General features: G+C 40.9%; 2 protein-coding genes and 1 long non-coding RNA gene across 4 annotated transcripts in view; 1 reads left to right on the forward strand and 2 right to left on the reverse strand.

The window, feature by feature from the left end:
* Positions 1-1126: 1126 nt before the first annotated feature.
* Positions 1127-1368, reverse strand: LOC109526013 (uncharacterized). Its single transcript, XR_002170249.1, has 2 exons — positions 1291-1368; positions 1127-1252 (listed from the first exon to the last, which is right to left on the reverse strand). It is a non-coding gene; the product is annotated as an uncharacterized LOC109526013 (long non-coding RNA).
* A 62-nt stretch (positions 1369-1430) lies between these two features.
* On the reverse strand, positions 1431-5558 carry LOC109526012 (uncharacterized). Of its 2 annotated transcripts, none has more exons than XM_019887005.1 (7): positions 5447-5558; positions 5228-5346; positions 4789-4885; positions 3985-4366; positions 2968-3093; positions 2648-2706; positions 1431-1703 (listed from the first exon to the last, which is right to left on the reverse strand). In XM_019887005.1, exons 1-7 carry the CDS (start codon positions 5456-5458, stop codon positions 1476-1478), a joined length of 1023 nt encoding a protein of 340 aa, XP_019742564.1. In that variant the 5' UTR covers positions 5459-5558; the 3' UTR covers positions 1431-1475. The 2 variants fall into 2 exon arrangements, with proteins under 2 accessions (XP_019742564.1, XP_019742563.1); XM_019887004.1 differs by having other exon boundaries at positions 2648-2778.
* A 4667-nt stretch (positions 5559-10225) lies between these two features.
* Positions 10226-17795, forward strand: part of LOC109525972 (uncharacterized) — a 9289-nt gene continuing 1719 nt past the window's right edge. The window contains exons 1-8 of the mRNA XM_019886930.1: positions 10226-10382; positions 11144-11246; positions 11848-12035; positions 12113-12328; positions 13834-14191; positions 15229-15362; positions 15501-15740; positions 16330-16491. Of these exons, the coding sequence (XP_019742489.1) occupies positions 11144-11246; positions 11848-12035; positions 12113-12328; positions 13834-14191; positions 15229-15362; positions 15501-15740; positions 16330-16491 (1401 nt within the window). The 5' untranslated portion in view covers positions 10226-10382. The remainder of the gene's footprint in view (positions 10383-11143; positions 11247-11847; positions 12036-12112; positions 12329-13833; positions 14192-15228; positions 15363-15500; positions 15741-16329; positions 16492-17795) is intronic.

Below are 17795 nucleotides of genomic sequence, written 5' to 3' on the forward strand. Positions count from 1 at the left end.
GAGTAAAACTGAAACCTGACTCTTGCCCAGTCTCTTGCAATCAATTTTCCACCTAGATGAAGGTGTAACTTTTAAAGAAGTCATTTTTTTTCTTTTTTTTTTCCAGAAAATCTGAAACACATTCTGTTTAGCTTTTATTCATTCATAATTTCATTTCAGGCGTAGAATTGAATGATCTGTTGAATTCAGGATGGAGGCGATTTTAGCAGAGGTGGCCAGCATCCTGAGACTTTTAAAGCAAAAAATTTAATTTACCGGCAGTCAAAATTTAACTGAAGCCATGATATTAAGAATCTGGCGAGACTGATTTTGTCATCAAAACTTAAGCGGCATTCTAACAGCCTTCCAGTGTAAACTGTTACATTGATAATATGACTCAGCACTTTGACTGTCTTATCCATACACAATGACACAATGACTTGTCCCTCTGATGGCATGTTCAATGATGCAAATACCTACTTTTGAGAGATGTACTCAAGATTTTGAGAAAGAACATAGCTTTTGCAGGGGAACCATGATGTTTTGCCGTTTGTTTTGAAAAATGCACTTACTGTTTTGCAAATTTCAATCCTGATCTGAGAAATGTATCAAAGCGACCGAGAAAAACTTGAAGTGTATTATGTGTGTAATGATTTAATTTAATTTATTATATTGATTGTAAATGCCACAATATTAATGATAACATGCAATGTAAAAATGTGTGTGCAGGGACAGGAGCACGAGAATGTTTTCATAAAATGTCAACTATATTTTCAGTATATTGTTAACATCGGTTTAGTTTACAATCCAGAAATCATATCTCATGTGAAAGACTTTCACAAACCTCAGAATATTTTAACTTGTAAAATATTATTCCGTCATAACAGTAGTCTTATTACATTTGGTTTGGATCAGTACTCAAGTTGTTTGTCAGTACATGTCCTGTACAATAAATGTTGCCTGTCGAATGTACCGTACCATTTTCTCCTCCTTTTTGTGTACCGTAATTGAAATTCCGAATGGCGCAGAAATGGATGAATGATTAATTAAAGAATGACTTCAGCATATTTGGACCTTTTTTTTTAAAACTCCAACAAATATTGTAAATTCAAAAAAATCCAAAGTAGCATTTTCAATGTACCATGGCTCCTTGACGTACAAGCAATCGATTGGCCCATTATTTGATTTGAGTTGTGAGGAAGTGTAAACTTTGGTGGCCGGTGACTCAACCCACTTCACAATACATGAAACAAAATCACATTGCATTAAATACCTGCATGCTAACATAAAAAATCACATTGCATTAAATACCTGCATGCTAACATACAATGGGACACTCCATAGGCACATGGGCTAAGAATTAGCATCTATGTGGTGTTGTTGGGTGGGTTTGTGGGGGTGGGGGGGATTCTAAGTCTGAATGATGAAGAGGAATGACTGAGGTCCCATGTGGTGTTGTTGGGTAGGTTTGTGGGAGGGGGGGGGTAATTCTAAGTCTAAGTCTGAATGATGAAGAGGAATGACTGAGGTCCTTGGTGTCCATCTGATTTTGCCATTTCCACAGAGTCTGTGGAAGCTGAACTGGCGATTTGCATGTACCATCCCCTGTAGAGTGCAGACTCAAACGTGCGCTGCTTTGTGCTGTCACTTTTCATGTAGAAGACGAAACAAAGTTTGGTCTCATCGTTCATGGAAATGCTTTTCATCATCTTCTTATCCACTGCCTACAAAAACAAATATGGCTGTTGAAAATGGTAAAAATGTGGCATTTACACTAGTACTTTCACATACAAGTCTATTCTGTGCTATGACCAAGTTGCAGGTCGGTTTAATTGTCTAGTCTAGTGTATGCACTTTATGCTCATTTTCTTTTAAGCCAACCAACCCGCTTTGGGAGTTTATAATGGCTGTCAAATGTACACGTATTTTCACCATTTATGGGGTTTAGTGGCCAGGCGGCCCGGCTGTTTATCATTTTCTCTGTTTCAGAGAATTGAAATACATTTTTGTTTTTTGTTAATGAATATTGTATTATAAAATATAAATGAAATAATATAAACGACTTTATCAAACAAAATGTGAAAAAAATGGTTTTATATCTTTTACATCTGTAATTAAGCTGAAAGTCACAAATACTGTTGTACATTTGAGCGTTGTGTGCCTTTAAGGGGTGTGGCCTAGTGAGTCAGCCATTGCTGTTCATTGTGTATTTGTATGTTTGATTGTTAGCCCTGTTTCTGTTAAATGCATGGTCAATGTTTTTTTTTTCTGCTAACACACTTGTGCTTCTCTTAAAGTTCTTCAAGACTACTTGTGGTACAGCGATCATTAGCATATTTGTGGCACTACATTTGCATATTTACCCATTCGCAGAGTTTTGTGGGGAACATATCTTCGCTGAGAAATTCATATACAGTATTTTCTGTTTTTGTGCTCAGGCCATAGCCATATCAAATATAAAAATGTTACTTTGGCACCGTCTTGTGGGCCCCGAACGTAGATTGAAATGAGGGGAGGAGCTTCAGGTAGTTGGTCCAAATCATAGTCAAGCAGATAAAAGTGATTTGCCACCATCTTATAGTATCTAAAGGCAATTACAAAGGCTTTTGGGTGAGATCGCTCAATTACAGTAGAATTTTCAAAATTTGAAAAGAAAGATTTTCAATACCTCCACTTGCAGCAGCACCCGCTCTTCTTTCTTGGCGCACTTAAGGAAGCAATCGGAGTCTGAGAAGTTCAAGACCACAGGGTAATTTTGGTCCAAATAAGTTGACTTGTAGCAGTAGATGGTCATTTTCTCTGAGCACAAAAACATCGAGACAATTGTCCTCACAAAGCAACATTTCAAGTTTTGTGTACAAGTGAATCTATAGTTCAGTAATTCCTAGAATGTACTATACAGAGCATGCACTGAATCGGATGAATGAACTGAAAAGTGAGACACATTGAGTAATTTCTATTCTGAGGGTGACAATTGTATGGAAAAACCTGGTTGAGGTGAAACATAGAGAGTCTTCTGTGAACAAAGCCCTCGTAGATATTTGTGCGAGGCCACATGTTCAACTGCTGTGTTCAACGCCATCATTTGTTTGAAAGTGCCCCCTCCTCTTGAAACTGTAAAACAACATAGCAAAATTAATTTTAGATCGATAGACTTATTTTTATATGGTAGATTTCATTTATTGCAGCGGTGGTCAGGAACCTAACTCCTGCAATGGAGAAGGTGTTTATTGTAAGTGTAAATACTATTTTCTGAAAACATTGAGGATGTTACTCTTTCTGTTGAAATTTCAGGACAGGCCTAAAATGCACTTTCAACTTTTCGAGTGAACTGAATTTGGCTGTCTCTAAACGTTGAATGTATGACTGGTCAGTGTTTTTTATTACTTTTTAAATTTAAACAATACTTTTCCTTATGCTGTTCACGTTTTGACATCATGAAACCAAGAACAATTGCTCAACAGTGTCTCACGATAGCATGGCCTGAGACAGGAAGTCGCTGAACTCAGAATGCCATCAGCAGGTAGCACTAGAGATGCAGAGCGTGTGGAGGAGTCACAGAAATCCACTGACGTGGACATTCTTGCAAATATTCAAGGATCATACTTACTATATTACAGTACATCTATTGTCATTTTTTCTTTTTATTTTCCATTCTGCATCTTGGAAGTTGTGCTAGTACTGAAACATTAACCATTTGGACATTTAGAGAAGATGAAATTAAAGTAATCTGTAAAGTAAAAGATGGCATTTTAGGTTCATCCTGAAATTTCTGCTGAAGGCAGAGTAACCCAAACTTTTTTTGAGTAGTGTATATCTCGAGTCTTTCAACACTTGAAAGGAAATATTTTGCAGTCAGTGGAGCTCACGGACGACTGCAAAACTTTTGTCTCCCTGGTGATGCTTTGGTGCCCACTCCAGAGACTCATCTTTACTTGATGCTTGTTTGTGGATCGTTTTTCCCTTATTTTTGCCTCCAGTAAGTGAAAAGCCAATTGAACTCACCAAGTGTCACCTTGCTGGACTTTGCCACAATGACAATGTCATTGAGGGTACATCCTGTCCCATGACATCCACGGCAGTCGCTCCCAGAATCACAGCCCCTTCCTCTCAACACAGAGAAGCTAGTTTCCGTCATGGTAACAACAAGCAAATTGCTTTCCCGTTTCTTCTCCTCGTCCTCAGCCGGGCAAAGGTTGTTCTCAGCATCGCCATACTCTTCTTTATCGCCCCTTAAGCCGCTCTCATTCTGCTGCAGGACTTCCTCTCGCACCATTTCCATGCTGAATTCAAGTACGGTGGCCTCCTTGGAGATGGGGTGGAGAACATTCTCCATTGAGCAGAGCTGCTTAAAGTGCTCCTTCTTCCGGCCTGACTTGTGCACCGTCTGATCACAAAAATAAAAGATCAGCTTTGATGATCAGAGAGCAGGAAAATCCTGACGTCATTGTGAGTACTTTACTGTGAGGCTATTTTAAAATATGATTGGGTGAAGAAACAATCTTATTGCCAATGGAGTGTAAAGTAACATGGGCCGGCACTACTGATTCACAAGGACCTGAACAGATTAGATTGCCTTGCCTTGGGTTGAAATCTGATTGGAGTAAACAATCGAACATACACACACGTACTGGAAGCAACGCGGCCAATTAATATGCTTTCATGGACAAAAAACTTGAATTTAGGTTGTAAATGTAGGTCAGTGCTCCTGCCAACAGGGAGGACTGAAAATTAACTTCTGGTTTGTCAATCATAGGTAGGCGGGCGGACAGACACAATGCTCAACCGTGAAAGATGCGATCATCTCACCAACATTGGCTGACCCTTTGCTATGGCCTGAGCCAGCTGATCGGGGGGTAAATCCTGCAGGTCAGTGCCATTTATTTGCACCAGCGTGTCTCCTCTCCTAACAGAAAAACAAGAATGATGAAATGATGAATTTCCAACACCCTCCAATGCGATGATAGATATTGAATTAGTAATTAATTCATTCTAAATGTCGGATCAAATATTGTCTTGTTATGTCAAATATTGCCATTCCATTACCGAGACAATCTAATCAGACCGAATACAGGGACTGGATTGAAAGATACTGTATCTTTCCAAAGACAACATTTAGTGTTTTATTCTGCAGTGTGGTTGAGATTTTCATTCGATTTATTGGTCTGCATTTCCTTACACATCAACATCTCCAAACAACCCCCCCTAAAAAAAAAAAAAAAGACTTAAGTCTTCAATGTCCAAATACCTTATGATGTGTTTTCCTCCACTTGAGTTTCGGTGCTTGACGACATTTTTCACTTCATATCGGTGCTTCCCCTCATGGAGCTGGTGAACTATTAGCACACTTCCATTGACAAGCGAATCCTACCATGTGGAAACAAAAGAATGCGTTTTTAACTTGAATCCATCCTCAACTGTCCGTCTTTGTGGGGAAGGAAAAAAGAAAGAAGCTTTGGTCACCTACCGCCACATCCATGCCGCTGACAATACACGCAAACGATGACGCAGTTGCTCTTGACCGGGTCTCACAACAAATGAGTAAAGAGTGAAGCTCCTGTCTCGCGTTTTATATTTCTGCTTTGAACAGAAGAGGAAGCAGCAACCAGATACACAAAAATAGCGGAATTGATTTTGAACTTCTGTTTGGGAGCCTTCATGTCATTGTTGCATATTAACGACATTATTTTCAAGGCCCCCTGTGTGCCATGACTGTAGCTCCCCAGTGCCGGCAGCACTCACTCAGCTTCAGATAATCACCCTCTCACCACCACGCTTGACTATAGGCAAGACATGCCTGTCATTGCACTCCTCACACACACTTTGCACCATCTGAATCAAATAACTTGATACTGGTCTCGTCAGACCAAAGATCAAGTAATCAATGTCCTTAGTCTTCTTGTCTTCAGCAAAGTGTTTGAAGGCTTTCTTGTTTATTATGTTCAGAAGCGGCTTCCTTGTGGGATGACGGCCATGCCAACCAAGTGTGCGGTGTCCGAACACTGACAGGCTGAAAACATCATCCCCCACAACCTCAGCAGTAACGCCGGTAGTTTTTACTGGATAAATCTTTTCTCCAAAGAAAACCTCTGGATACGATGCAGTTCAAATATTTGGGCACCAGTCCTGCTAAATCACTGAATTGTCTCACTTACCTCCATCTCAGCCTTCACAGTCCTCTTGATTGGGGGGTTTACGGGGCTGTTTGGTGATGTTCCTTCCAGGACATCATGGATTGTGCATGATAATGATGTGAGGGAAGCACAGCCTATTCGAGAGAGTTTCTCTTGTATGTCTTCAGATAAGCTCAGGTTGCTGGACAAGGAGGTGCATTACATGGTGCTTATTGGTACTGCTGTTTTATATCGTCATTGTCTTGGACCTCGCCTTCCATTTTAGTGCCAAAACCTGATTGGGCATGCATAAGGTCAATATTGGTTACAAAGTCTGATTCGTTTCCTTTGCCCCGGATGGATGACTTGCAGCTGCAACATTTCTCTCCAAATTTGATCTTTGAAAGGGGTACTCCCCTTGGAGGGGCATGCAGAGGCAATTGCGTTATTTGTGACTCCATCAGGTTTATACTCTTACACAGTCATGCCTATTGTTCTTAAGAACGTGACTGCAATATTTCAGAGGTGAATGACTGGGTAGTTGCAGGGTTGGAGGGTCTTACTCTGTATTTGGATGATCTTGTGTTCAGTGACTGGCCTCCTTTCCCTTTTGTAGTGAATTAGGGCTCTCCTTGTATGTTTGGCTGAGCCCAATATGTTGACCCATTTGGCTAAATGTGGCTTTGCCATGGCCAATGTGACTTAGCTGAGTCGGGTTGCGGGTCAGGGCCAAGTGGCTCCGGATGATGCAAAACTGGCTGCGGTGGCTGGTTTTCCCAGGCCTGCCACTAAGAAAGAGCTGCGGCGCTTTCTCTGCCTCGTAGGCTATCATAGGAGTTGATGTCCGAACTTCTCATCTGTGGTCTTTCTGTTGACTGAGTTGCTTATGGCTGAGGTGAAATTCATGTGTTCTATTTATTGTCAGCTGGCCTTTGGCAATATCAAGGCCCTGTTGTGTTTGTGTCTAGTTCTTGTAGCCCTGTGGTTTGTTTCACCTTTTCAACTGCAGGTGGAAGCCAGCCAGATGGGGCCTGGTTCTGTCCGAGGAGGCTTTTGGCCTGTTAGGCAGATGAACCCGATCTTTTCAGTCCTGGCTGGAGAGGACTCGTTGTCAGTGAGGGACCATGCCTTATACAGCCCCAGTGAACGTGCAGGTAGTTTTGTCAGACCTGCTCGACCGTTTTCTACTGGTGGTTGTCTTTTCGTCGCATCTGCTCTGTCTGCTCAGGTAGTTTCAGTTGTTCTGCCTCTGATGGCTCTCACCCAATTCTCCTCCCTGCTTTTGGATGACCTCGCTCAGTTCTGGGGGCAACGCTGTATGGCTTTGATGGTCCCCCAAATGCCTCTTTCCATCGGACATGGTCCAAGCCGTTCTGACAATGCTGTGCAAGCACTTTCTTTGACCTGTTAGAGGTACATGCATAGGCTAAACTGCACGACTGCTTGGTTTACGGACTGCATTGTTCTCCTGGGAACCACTTTTGTTTGTCACGGTTCCGGATAAATTCGGAACAGAATCGGATCCCGCAAATGCAGACAAGATTTAAGATCGTTAACACAAAAGTTTATTCAAAGGAAAAAACGTAACTCTAAAAAGTACAACGTAAAACGCTACTAACAAAGAGCCACGATAGAATGGGACAAACAAAAAGCGCTTGCAAAAATGCACGGAAAGATTACAACGCAAAATCACTTGTCACGAGAGGGCAAGGTAAAGCCAATTACGAGAAACGAAAAAAAAATACACTGAGAATAACATGAAGACAAAGAATGGCACTTACTAAAGCAAAATGCAAAAATATATTATGTGACTATGAACGATGAAGCATTAACCTGGACGTCTTCATTCTCGGTTAGCACTGACCTGAATGTCAAAGCCACTCCTCTCCATGTACCTTTAACAATGGGATGTTTGTCATTGTGGAAAAGACAAAAGTGCATATGGCGCTTGCTACGTGTCGTGAGCAAAGCTGAATTATCCCACAACCTGTTGTCGGCTTGACAATATGAGATGTGTCCTCACTTTTGTGAAATTCTAAATAACAACCTAATGAATACCACTGTGATGTGTACCCACTAAAAAAACAATTGGAAGACACTCACTTCCCTAATGATTCAGCATCACATCTCTAAATTATGAGCAAACACTCTCAGAAGAGGAAATGGAAACTCCGTTAGAGAGTATTTCACTGACATGGGAACTGAAAGGATACTATACTTCCTCTGTGCCCGTTCTAAGAACAGTCAGGCACCCAGTTGAATAAAACACAAAGAACAATAAAACACTTTTGATATCAACCGTAACACAAGAAATGGAACAAGTCAGACCAGAGGGTCATGTCACACTATCACAATTATCAACACTAACATGTGAACTGTTTACTCAACACAACTGACAGAGATGATGTTTTATTTATTATTTAGATGATTAATCTAGTTTTGTTTTGAAAAGGGGGAGGGACTATTTTTAGTCTGTTTATCCTCAGTAGCGTCGCGGGCGTGCTGAAGCCAATCCCAGCTGTTTTCGGGCATTAGATAAGTTACACCCTGAACTGGTTGCCAGCCAATCGTAGGGCACACATAGATAAACAACCATTTGCACTCACAATCACGCCTACGGACAATTGAGAGCGTTCAATGCATGTGTTTGGAATGTGGGAGGAAATTGGAGTCCCTGGAGAAAACCCACACAGGCACAAGCAGAACATGGAAACTCCACACAAGGCCAGAGGCGAAATCGAACGCTGCATCTTTGCACTTTGAGGTCGGACGTGCTAACCAGTCCGACTCATGGCCAAAGTTTCTTGGTTTTCACTACTATCCGAGACTGGGATGGAAGGGGATTTTTTTTCTGTGTGATGGGAGTGAAAATTCACTCCCATGTCACCCTTTAATAACAATCTCACGCACCAGTGACCCTAGCAATTTCTGCTTCCACGATGTCAAACACTGCGTGCGCTTCCACCGTCCTGATTTTAAAGGGACTAAGGGGAGCCACTTAGAGTCAGTTATGTCTCATTCCACAACGGCGCAAACACCCACTCCTATTTGTGCGAGTCAAACAAAATACCAAAAGTAAGAAAACTACAACATGCACACAGCGAGACTACGCTCTGTGAAAATCTTGTCTTGGCCATGAAAATAGGGGCCTTTTGAGTCACCAATGCAGCACAATAGTGTCCAAGCAAGGTTTAATTATGTACGAAAAGTAGTGGGAGTAAAAAACAATACTAATAAGGCACAGTCATTCTTCTCGCGCACCCTTGTCATTCTACAAGTGATTTGTTTTACGAGTGAAGGCAAAGAGCACATTGGCACATGGACCTTAAACTGGATCTCAATGATATAGAAAAAAATACTCCGTTTCCCATTTACAGCAAGACATCATCTACTGACATTCAAAGCTCCACATTGGTGTTCACGTATCTCCAAAGATGTACACAAAAAATAACGATGATCAAGTTCCGAGGTACATGCAAATACACTCACCAACATTGACTATATATTTAGACCAGGGGTCAGCAACCAAAAATGTTGAAAGAGCCATACAGGACAAAAAAAACAAAAAACAAATCTGTCTGGAGCCGCAAAAAATGAAAGCCTTCTATAAAAACTTTCAATGAAGGAAACACATGCTGTATGTATGTAGGAGACTCTACTGTCTCAGAATTGTTTGTTATTCATTCCTTTGTTGTGTGTTCACAAACGCCCCCATAGAATTTATTTTGTGATTTCCTCACTTTATTTTTTGTTTTGGTGCATTATTTTCGCTTTTCTTAGGGTCAGTGAAGTGATCATGGATTTCCGTTTTTCGGAGGCTGTCTTTGAACGCCTCTCGAGTTGAAGAGAAGAGAGAGGCACGGAGTCGGAAGTAGACGTGTCTGTGTTTGTCGAGACTGTTAAAAGCATAAAGTGTACGTTTTAAAAAACCAACACCACAGCTCTCCTTTTTCGGAGCTGCAACATGTATCTATATCTATTTGAGCTATATTAGCCTACTATCAAAATCTTTCTCCATCTTTTTCAAACATTTTTTATAAAGCTCCAGGGAGCCACTAGATGTTGCTAAAGATCCGCATGCGGCTCTGGAGCCGCGTGTTGCCGACCCCCGATTTAGACACTGACGCTATTTCTAGGGATCCCTGGACCAGACGGCTAAATGTGTGGTTGGATTGAGTTACATGAAAAGCACATGGCGCTGTCGCAAAGTTTCATGTCCTCACAGCAGCTGGGACACCAAAACATTGGTGAAAAGAGCAAAAGCGGACCTTCCAAGCCCTACTAGGTGCAGTAAGTCAATTCCGCATGTTTCAGGATTTACTGCTTATTCAAAGTGACTCATTTTATCACTTGAGAGTATCTTTGATCATGTAGTCAGGGGTTACATACAGAATTGTGTAAAAAGACTTGGATTTGTTCCTTGTGGTGCTATGAATGTTTGCAATTATGTATTTTTAAAATTCTAAACTCACAGAAATACGAAAGTAATTAAAAGATGGTACATTTTGTGTGGCCTTGCCTAATTCTATACACTTTTATTCATTATGTGTTATATCCAAATGCATATTATGTGGGTGATTCCACATTTTTTCATTTTTTTACAATATAGCTAAGTTACACAAGCTGGCATTGGTCCTTGAGCAAAAATTATTACACTGACCCAGATTTGTAACATTGTCACGGTACAGCATTTGTACGCAAATGCAACTTCACTTTCCTGTTTTCATTTTGAATAATTTATTCTGCAAATTTTTTGAAATAAGTTTTTCGGGTGTCTAAGTATCTGACAGGGTTGCGTCAAAAACAACAAAAAATATTGTTTGAAAAAAATGTCTATTGTTGATTGCTAAAATGGATAAATCAAATCATATGATCGTTTATTGTTTTTTTTTCTTTTGAAGAAGATAAATAATTGCTCCCAGAAAAAAAAGGTGACTTTTTCAAAAATGTCACTGCCTAAATTGCCCTCCAATTTTGGAATGCCTGGTGTATATATAGTTCTTGCATGGCTTCGATGTGTAGCATATTTAGGGGATGTCTTGCTGCATCAGATGGCGATGCTGGACGTGTTGATCATTGGGGGTGGGCCTCACGCCTTGACCCTGGCCAGCATGCTATCACCCTCGTACCCCAAACACAACTCAAATCCAAGACGTGAGTCAAACCTTCGCCCATCCCGCACTGAAACAGTATGTGTGTGTGTGTGTGTGTGTGTGTGTGTGTGTGTGTGTGTGTGTGTGTGTGTGTGTGTGTGTGTGTGTGTGTGAGCAAAACAATAGTATTGACTGTGAAAGTGTTTCAGTCGTGCTTATGAGAGCTTTACAGTCGTGCATGTGAGAGCGTTTTAGTGGTGAACCTGAGAGTTTCAATGTGACAGCCTTTCAGTTGTAAGTGTGGCTGTGTCAGTAGTGTACATAAGAGCTTTTTCCATAGTGTTGATGAAAAAAAAATCAGTATTGTATGTGAAATTGTTGTTGTAGTGTGTGTTTGAAAGTGTTTCAGTCGTGTATCTGAGTGATAGAAATGTCATAGAAGTGTGAGAGCATTTCAGTCGCATGTGAGCAAAAACAATTTCAGTCAAGTGCAGTGTGTGAAAGCTTTTCAGGAGTATGTATGAGTGTTCCGGTTGTTTTCAGTGGTGTGTTTCATATTTCCATAGTGCATGTGACAGCATTTCAGTAGAGTATGTTAGCGAATGTTTCGGAAGAGTGTGTGAGCGATAACATCCCAGACAACCCCTTTTTTGTTTCAGCAGAGCGTACAGTAGAAGGGGACCTCACCAAGTCCACACGAGCAGAAGGCGTCATTCGTCCGCCAGACATCAATCTGCAAGTGGTTGACGCCTATGGCGAGTGGACTTCTTTGTGGAAGAGTCAATTCACAGCACTAAATATCCCCCATTTGCGCTCGCACACACTGGTGCACACGGACCCTGTCAACAAGGTAGAAACACACACAAACAAAATCTGATGTCCAGACAAGGTGTTAATGTGCGTGTATGTGATTTTTTTTTTCTTCAGAAAACACTACAGGAGTTCGTGTTAAAGCACAATCGTTCGACTGAGCTTCATAGTCTCCCAGACCGGGTGCTCATTCTGGATGACAACGCTTTTTTCAATGACACGCGGCTCGGCAGGAAAGAGAGAAAACGTCTGAATGTCTCTTCCAATCTCAAGAATAGTTTGTCCTTCAGTCTGCCAGGAACTGAACTCAGCGTGGATTTCTTTAAAGATCAGGTTGGACTGTCTGGAATATATAACGTGTGTTGGTGTCTCTTCAGCATGGCGTGTTGAATTAACTTTGAATGTGACTAATTAAAAAGTTGTGTCCTGTATCCACACATGAATACATAATATAAGTTCTGAGCATGAAATCTTGCATTTTCAGGATATTTATTGATTAGTTTAGATATTTTCATGTCATATATATTTGAATTTTTATGTTTGCATTTTGGTTCCCGCTGTTGTTGTGGCCATTGTTCTCTCATTCTTAACGTGAGTTCAACCTTGCTCACAGTGCATAGGTTCTTTATTGAATATCCATCCATTGACTATATTTTTGGTGTGAGTGATGTCTTCATCGACTTTTTATGGGAACCCTTCAAAATGTAATTGCTCTGACAAATCATGACATTTCAAAGGTGAACAAATCCATCATTTGTCATTCTTCGGATATGATCACTTCAGGGTACATATATATCTATTTTTTTTTTAACAGTTATTTTGCTATTCAAACTTGTATGGCTGATAACATTGCCAACACGCTTGAAAATGGTAACCCGCTTTCTAGGTCGCTGTTGATTTTGAGCAGACTGGATTCCTTTTACCCAAGGTTGGGTTAATTATTTTTGACTTGGCCTAATGGGTTGAAGACTGAATTTTAGTGGGCCAAGGAGCTGAAGCAGTTGACCATTATGGACAGTTTTGTTGTGTAATGAAGTTGAAGTAAATTCAATGTAACGTCAGGACGAGTGTGTCAGGGAAATGTGGGCATCGGCTGTTAAAACATGCTGTGGCGACCCCTGATTGGCCAAAGTTTCTCCTCCTTCTTCTTCTTTGAAAATTTTGATCATAAAATTACCGGAATATTATTCTTAATAACATTTACTGTCTACTCATAACCTGGAAACCCAATTATTGGTAGCTTTAATTCGCCTGATTGGGTAGATTTTACAACCTTGTTGGATCAAATTTTTGACCCAATATGCAGGGTCAAATCCTCAGCCCAATGTGCTGGATATAAATAAACCAGCATTGAATCGGTCCCCTTTGGACCCAGTGCTGGTTGAGGTATTTTGCCCAATTTGGCTCTTTTAATCCCGCAGTTTTAAGAATATATAAACATGTGCCAAATTCGAACACTATTCCAGGTTTGAAAGTTTTTTTCAGACCAAGAAAGAAAAAAAAAAAAAAACTTCAAACCACTATTTTACAGTAAAAAAAGAAGACAAGATGAACGCTTTGAATACTATGTCGAAATGTCAAACATGTGTCACTCATAGTACTAATAGTACCTACTTTCGGTTGCCTCCCAATCAAAACGTTCTGAGTTTGAATCTCAGCTCAGGCTTGGAGTTTGCATGTTCTCCCCATGCTTTGAGTGCTCCAACTTTCTCCAAGATTCCAAAAACATGCATGCTCCTTTCGTTAAAGACTCTAAACTGGCTGGAAAGATTGTTTTGGAATGAAGTTAGTGCTCAAGTAATGACAAGTTGTTTCACCAGATGGATGTGAATCTACAGGTGGAGAGATATAACTTGAACAAAGTGCTTGTGAAGGGAACTGTTACTCGCATCACCGCAGTGACTGAACGCGAGCAAATGTGCCAAGAGGACAGCACAATACATGAAGAGGCTTTAAGACAAGGAGGTGGGAGGAGGAAGAAAAGAGTCAAATATTTCCAAGTCCAACTTGAAGATGGCGCCGTGCTCAAAGCTCATCGGGTGGTTATGGCAACAGGGCCCACCCGCGCCCAGATGGCAAACATCCCGCAGTGGGTGACTGATATCGAGGAGAGCTATCCAGAAGAGCTTCTGCAACACACTGTGCACCTCATGCACGCTTTATCAAGGACACAGCAAAACTCTCAAGACAATGACAGTCTCACACAAGAGGATTTTGTCCAAAAGACTAGTAAGGATAATTGCCTTTTCCCAGAATTCCTCATCTGTTTTGCCCAAGTATGTCACAAAACATGATAAATTAGCTTCCTCTAGTTGGAGTCACTCTAGTACCTTCACTAAAAGACAGTAAAACAAAATGATTTAGAACATGTTCACAAAAGTACCAAAAGAGAGGCATTTCCATATTTGCAAGCGGGTTTTCTATATTGTACAGTGCAGTGATCCCCTGCTATTTATGGACAGGGACCAAGCAAATTACTAAATCATTTTGATTTAACTAATAAGGTTTATGCTGTACGTTATGTTCCTATAGATATCACAAAATGGTGGCAAAGGACTACTTTTGTCTAAATGATGCTCTTCAACTCAATTCAGGAGTTGCTTGAAACTGAGATGCCACGGCAACATTGTTTTTAAAGCACAATCCCAGCTTTCGTTGACTAATGGAGGTCAGGTTGAAAAAAAATTGTAGGCAATTCTGCAATCGCTGAGCCACCAATTGGATTCCCCAAATGGGCAAACAAATATGCACACTAACACTTAACACAAACAGTAGCTCAGTGTTAAACTCACCTCTTGGCATTCATGCACAGGGATAAATGCACTCCTCTGGCTAATAAAAGCTGCATTGTGAGAGAAGCAGAGACATATTTTCACTATGACTGTGCACAAGGCGCATTCAAGGACCGCTAACAAACAGGATATCAGGACCCAAACCAAAAAAAAAAAAAAAAAACCACACCATAAATGAATGACACCCAAGAACAACCGCAACATCAATATTCCAGGCGATGACGTTAAAGGAGTACTTTTATAGCTTAGCTATAACGCAAACAGCCAACAGATGATTTTTTTCAGTACATAACAGAGAATAGTTGTTTTTTTTTTAAAGGTATAAATGAGAACATTCGCAAATGGGAAACCCCAAATATCACTGTACTTGTTGTCCTTTTGTTGTTTGTTTGTTTTGAAGAGGCTTTCTTCTCAGAATATTGCATCTCTATATGTTTCTAGGGTCGTGTGTGGTGTGTGAGGCAGGCCAGAGAGTAATGGTCGTTGGTGGAGGTCTGACCAGTGCTCATGTCGTCTCCATCGCGCTGCAGAATGGAGCCAGTCATGTGACATGGGTCATGAGAAAGCACCTCCAGGTCTATTAACATAATATTACACATTTGCAAAGGTGGCAAACGTACTCACTGAAAACTCTAGTACTTAACAAAATAGGTGTATTTCCACTGCAGATATGACTCTCTTGAGCTGACATTTTTTTAGCGTGTGTCTCACAGTTGAAGCAATTTGATGTGGGTGATGTGGAGAGCCTGGTGGGTCGTTACTCCCATGTGGAGCATGGCATCAAGATGGATGGCCAAGCCTTCCTCAGGCAGTTCTTTAATGAAAGAAGTCTTCACAAGCGACTGGCTATGATTCGTCAGGCAAGGAAAGGAGGTGCCGTCACCCCAGAGGCCTACATCCAATTACAGCCATTTATTTTGAAAGGACAGGTGACTGTGAAGACGTATTGTCAGGTAAGTTGCATGGACGTTAATACTGGCGTGAGATTGTATTGTGACTAATGGGAAAGAGCGATGGGGATTCGCAAAGTGCGCAAACCACTGGTGGTATGTAAACTGTGCAAATTTTGAGAGCTGCCGGGACAGAACATACAATCGAGAGTGACAAGATCACAGGATGTTCACAGTAAGGAAAAAAAGTACAGAGGCACTTAAAAGAAGGAAAAATGCAACAAAATGTTGGGTCCCTCTTGTGAATGTACAGTTTCCACTCTTCTGGGAAGACATTCTGGAAGAAAGTTTTTGGCATTCTATTGTTGAAAATATATCAGCAAGATGGAGAAAGAATGTTCAGGGGGCCTACCCATGACTCCTGATGCATTATATAGTCCTGTACAAAGGTGTAAAATCCAGGTCCAAAAAGTACAAACCCTACCACAGATGCTTCGACTCTAACAAGCTCATTTACCTGCCTGTTGAGTAGAAGCACCCTTGGCTAACATCAAACTGTGGCAACGTTTTAACTTTCTGGACCTGGATTTGACACCTCTGGTACTCTACAATGCTACATTGCTCAGAAACTGAAGTGTAAATCTCTGGTCAGGTGAGGGAAGCCAACTGGTGCTATAGGAATCAGGCCTGGAGATTGTCCCTCAGCGATGGAGACCTTTGGACAGGAGATACGATTTGGTTGGCCACTGGGTGTAAACTTGATGTCAAACAGGACCCTTTGCTTTCTGAAGTGATGAAGGAATTCCCTATTCAGGTGAATAATAACTACCAGCGACATCATCGTTTTTTGTGTTTCTTTTTTTTTCTGGGGAGCCTGCCATCAGCCATTGCAGGAATCTCTGCATAGTTTTGGTACATTTTCTGCAACGCTAAGATGCCACAAGATGCCTCTAAAATCCTGGCTAATGAAAAATAATTGGCATGAAGGAACTATAGTGAAGGGATGCATCACCGCTGTTCTAACATCCTTGCATATTGAGGGAGGAGCTAATTTTAGATTGGGTTGTTCGTCTTTGACTGAGGTGCGAAAATCAAACCATTAATAAGCCATTATATTTAAGGATTATGTCAGTTTTGAAATGATCACCTGACACGGGATCATAGTTTGTGGTATTTTACCATTTAGGTTAAACTATTAATATAGGTAATGATCAATGTTTTTAAGGTGTGTCAATTAATAGCGGTTTTTCCTAGCAGGGATGCCTTTCCAAACATGACACTATTAATAACTTAGTTTACAGAAATACTGTATCCTGAAGCAGTGGCGGGCCGTGCATTTCAACCTTAGGCCTTCAGTGACGTCACATACATACACAATATCGGCTCGTCAAGCAGCACTTAATTTCAGGAGCATTTAAAACCATCAAGTAGACACCAACCAAACAATAACAAAACAAACTATTCTTTGAAAATAAACAGGTCATTTGCATTTTGAAAATCGGCGATACAACAGCAAATAACTGAAAATGTTGAGCAGCTGAGATTGAACGAACTTTCGTGCACGAAGGTGACTACAATGCGCCATTATAAATTGCAGGTGAGCAGATTTATTTGATACATTTTTGTATCTTTGTCATTTTATTTCGTTACCATGAATTTAATACTAACGAAATAAAATGACAAGAAGAAATGTAAAATAAAATTCATTTACTCACCAATGTCGTGCCTGTTCACTGAGGTGCAGATCTACGCGAGTGTCCCCAAACGTTTTTAAACGCACCGTAGCTTGTAAGTGCCCAGCCGTTTCCTTGCTGCCTTAGTAAAACAATCCAGTGTGGCTCCAAACACCAAATCGGTCAGTTGCAAGCAATAGGCATTCCCAGCAGTACAATTTGCAGCAGAGGCTGTGAGCCACGGGTAGCGTTCATAATTGATCATCTGAAAATGACGGACAACCCCTTTTCCCTGCTGGGACAGGTTAGCTCGCGCAGGAGTTGGGCGACCTCTTCGCACAACATCCAGCTTTTGGTGGAAGGTCCGTCTTGAAAATTGTGTGGAAAGTAGTTCCACAACCAGATCAACATCTTCTCCTTCAGCCATTTTGGGTTAAAATGCATT

The sequence above is a fragment of the Hippocampus comes genome, unplaced genomic scaffold (genome assembly GCF_001891065.2).
Source record: "Hippocampus comes isolate QL1 unplaced genomic scaffold, H_comes_QL1_v1.1 scaffold261, whole genome shotgun sequence".
NCBI lineage: Eukaryota > Metazoa > Chordata > Actinopteri > Syngnathiformes > Syngnathidae > Hippocampus > Hippocampus comes.

Coding starts and splice junctions, on each gene's coding strand:
- LOC109526012 (XM_019887004.1), bottom strand. Junction 4,367..4,788: donor CAAAGGGTCAGCCAATGTTG/GTGAGATGATCG, acceptor TTTTGTGATCAG/ACGGTGCACAAGTCAGGCCG. Junction 1,704..2,647: donor GGGTGCTGCTGCAAGTGGAG/GTATTGAAAATC, acceptor TTGTTTTTGTAG/GCAGTGGATAAGAAGATGAT.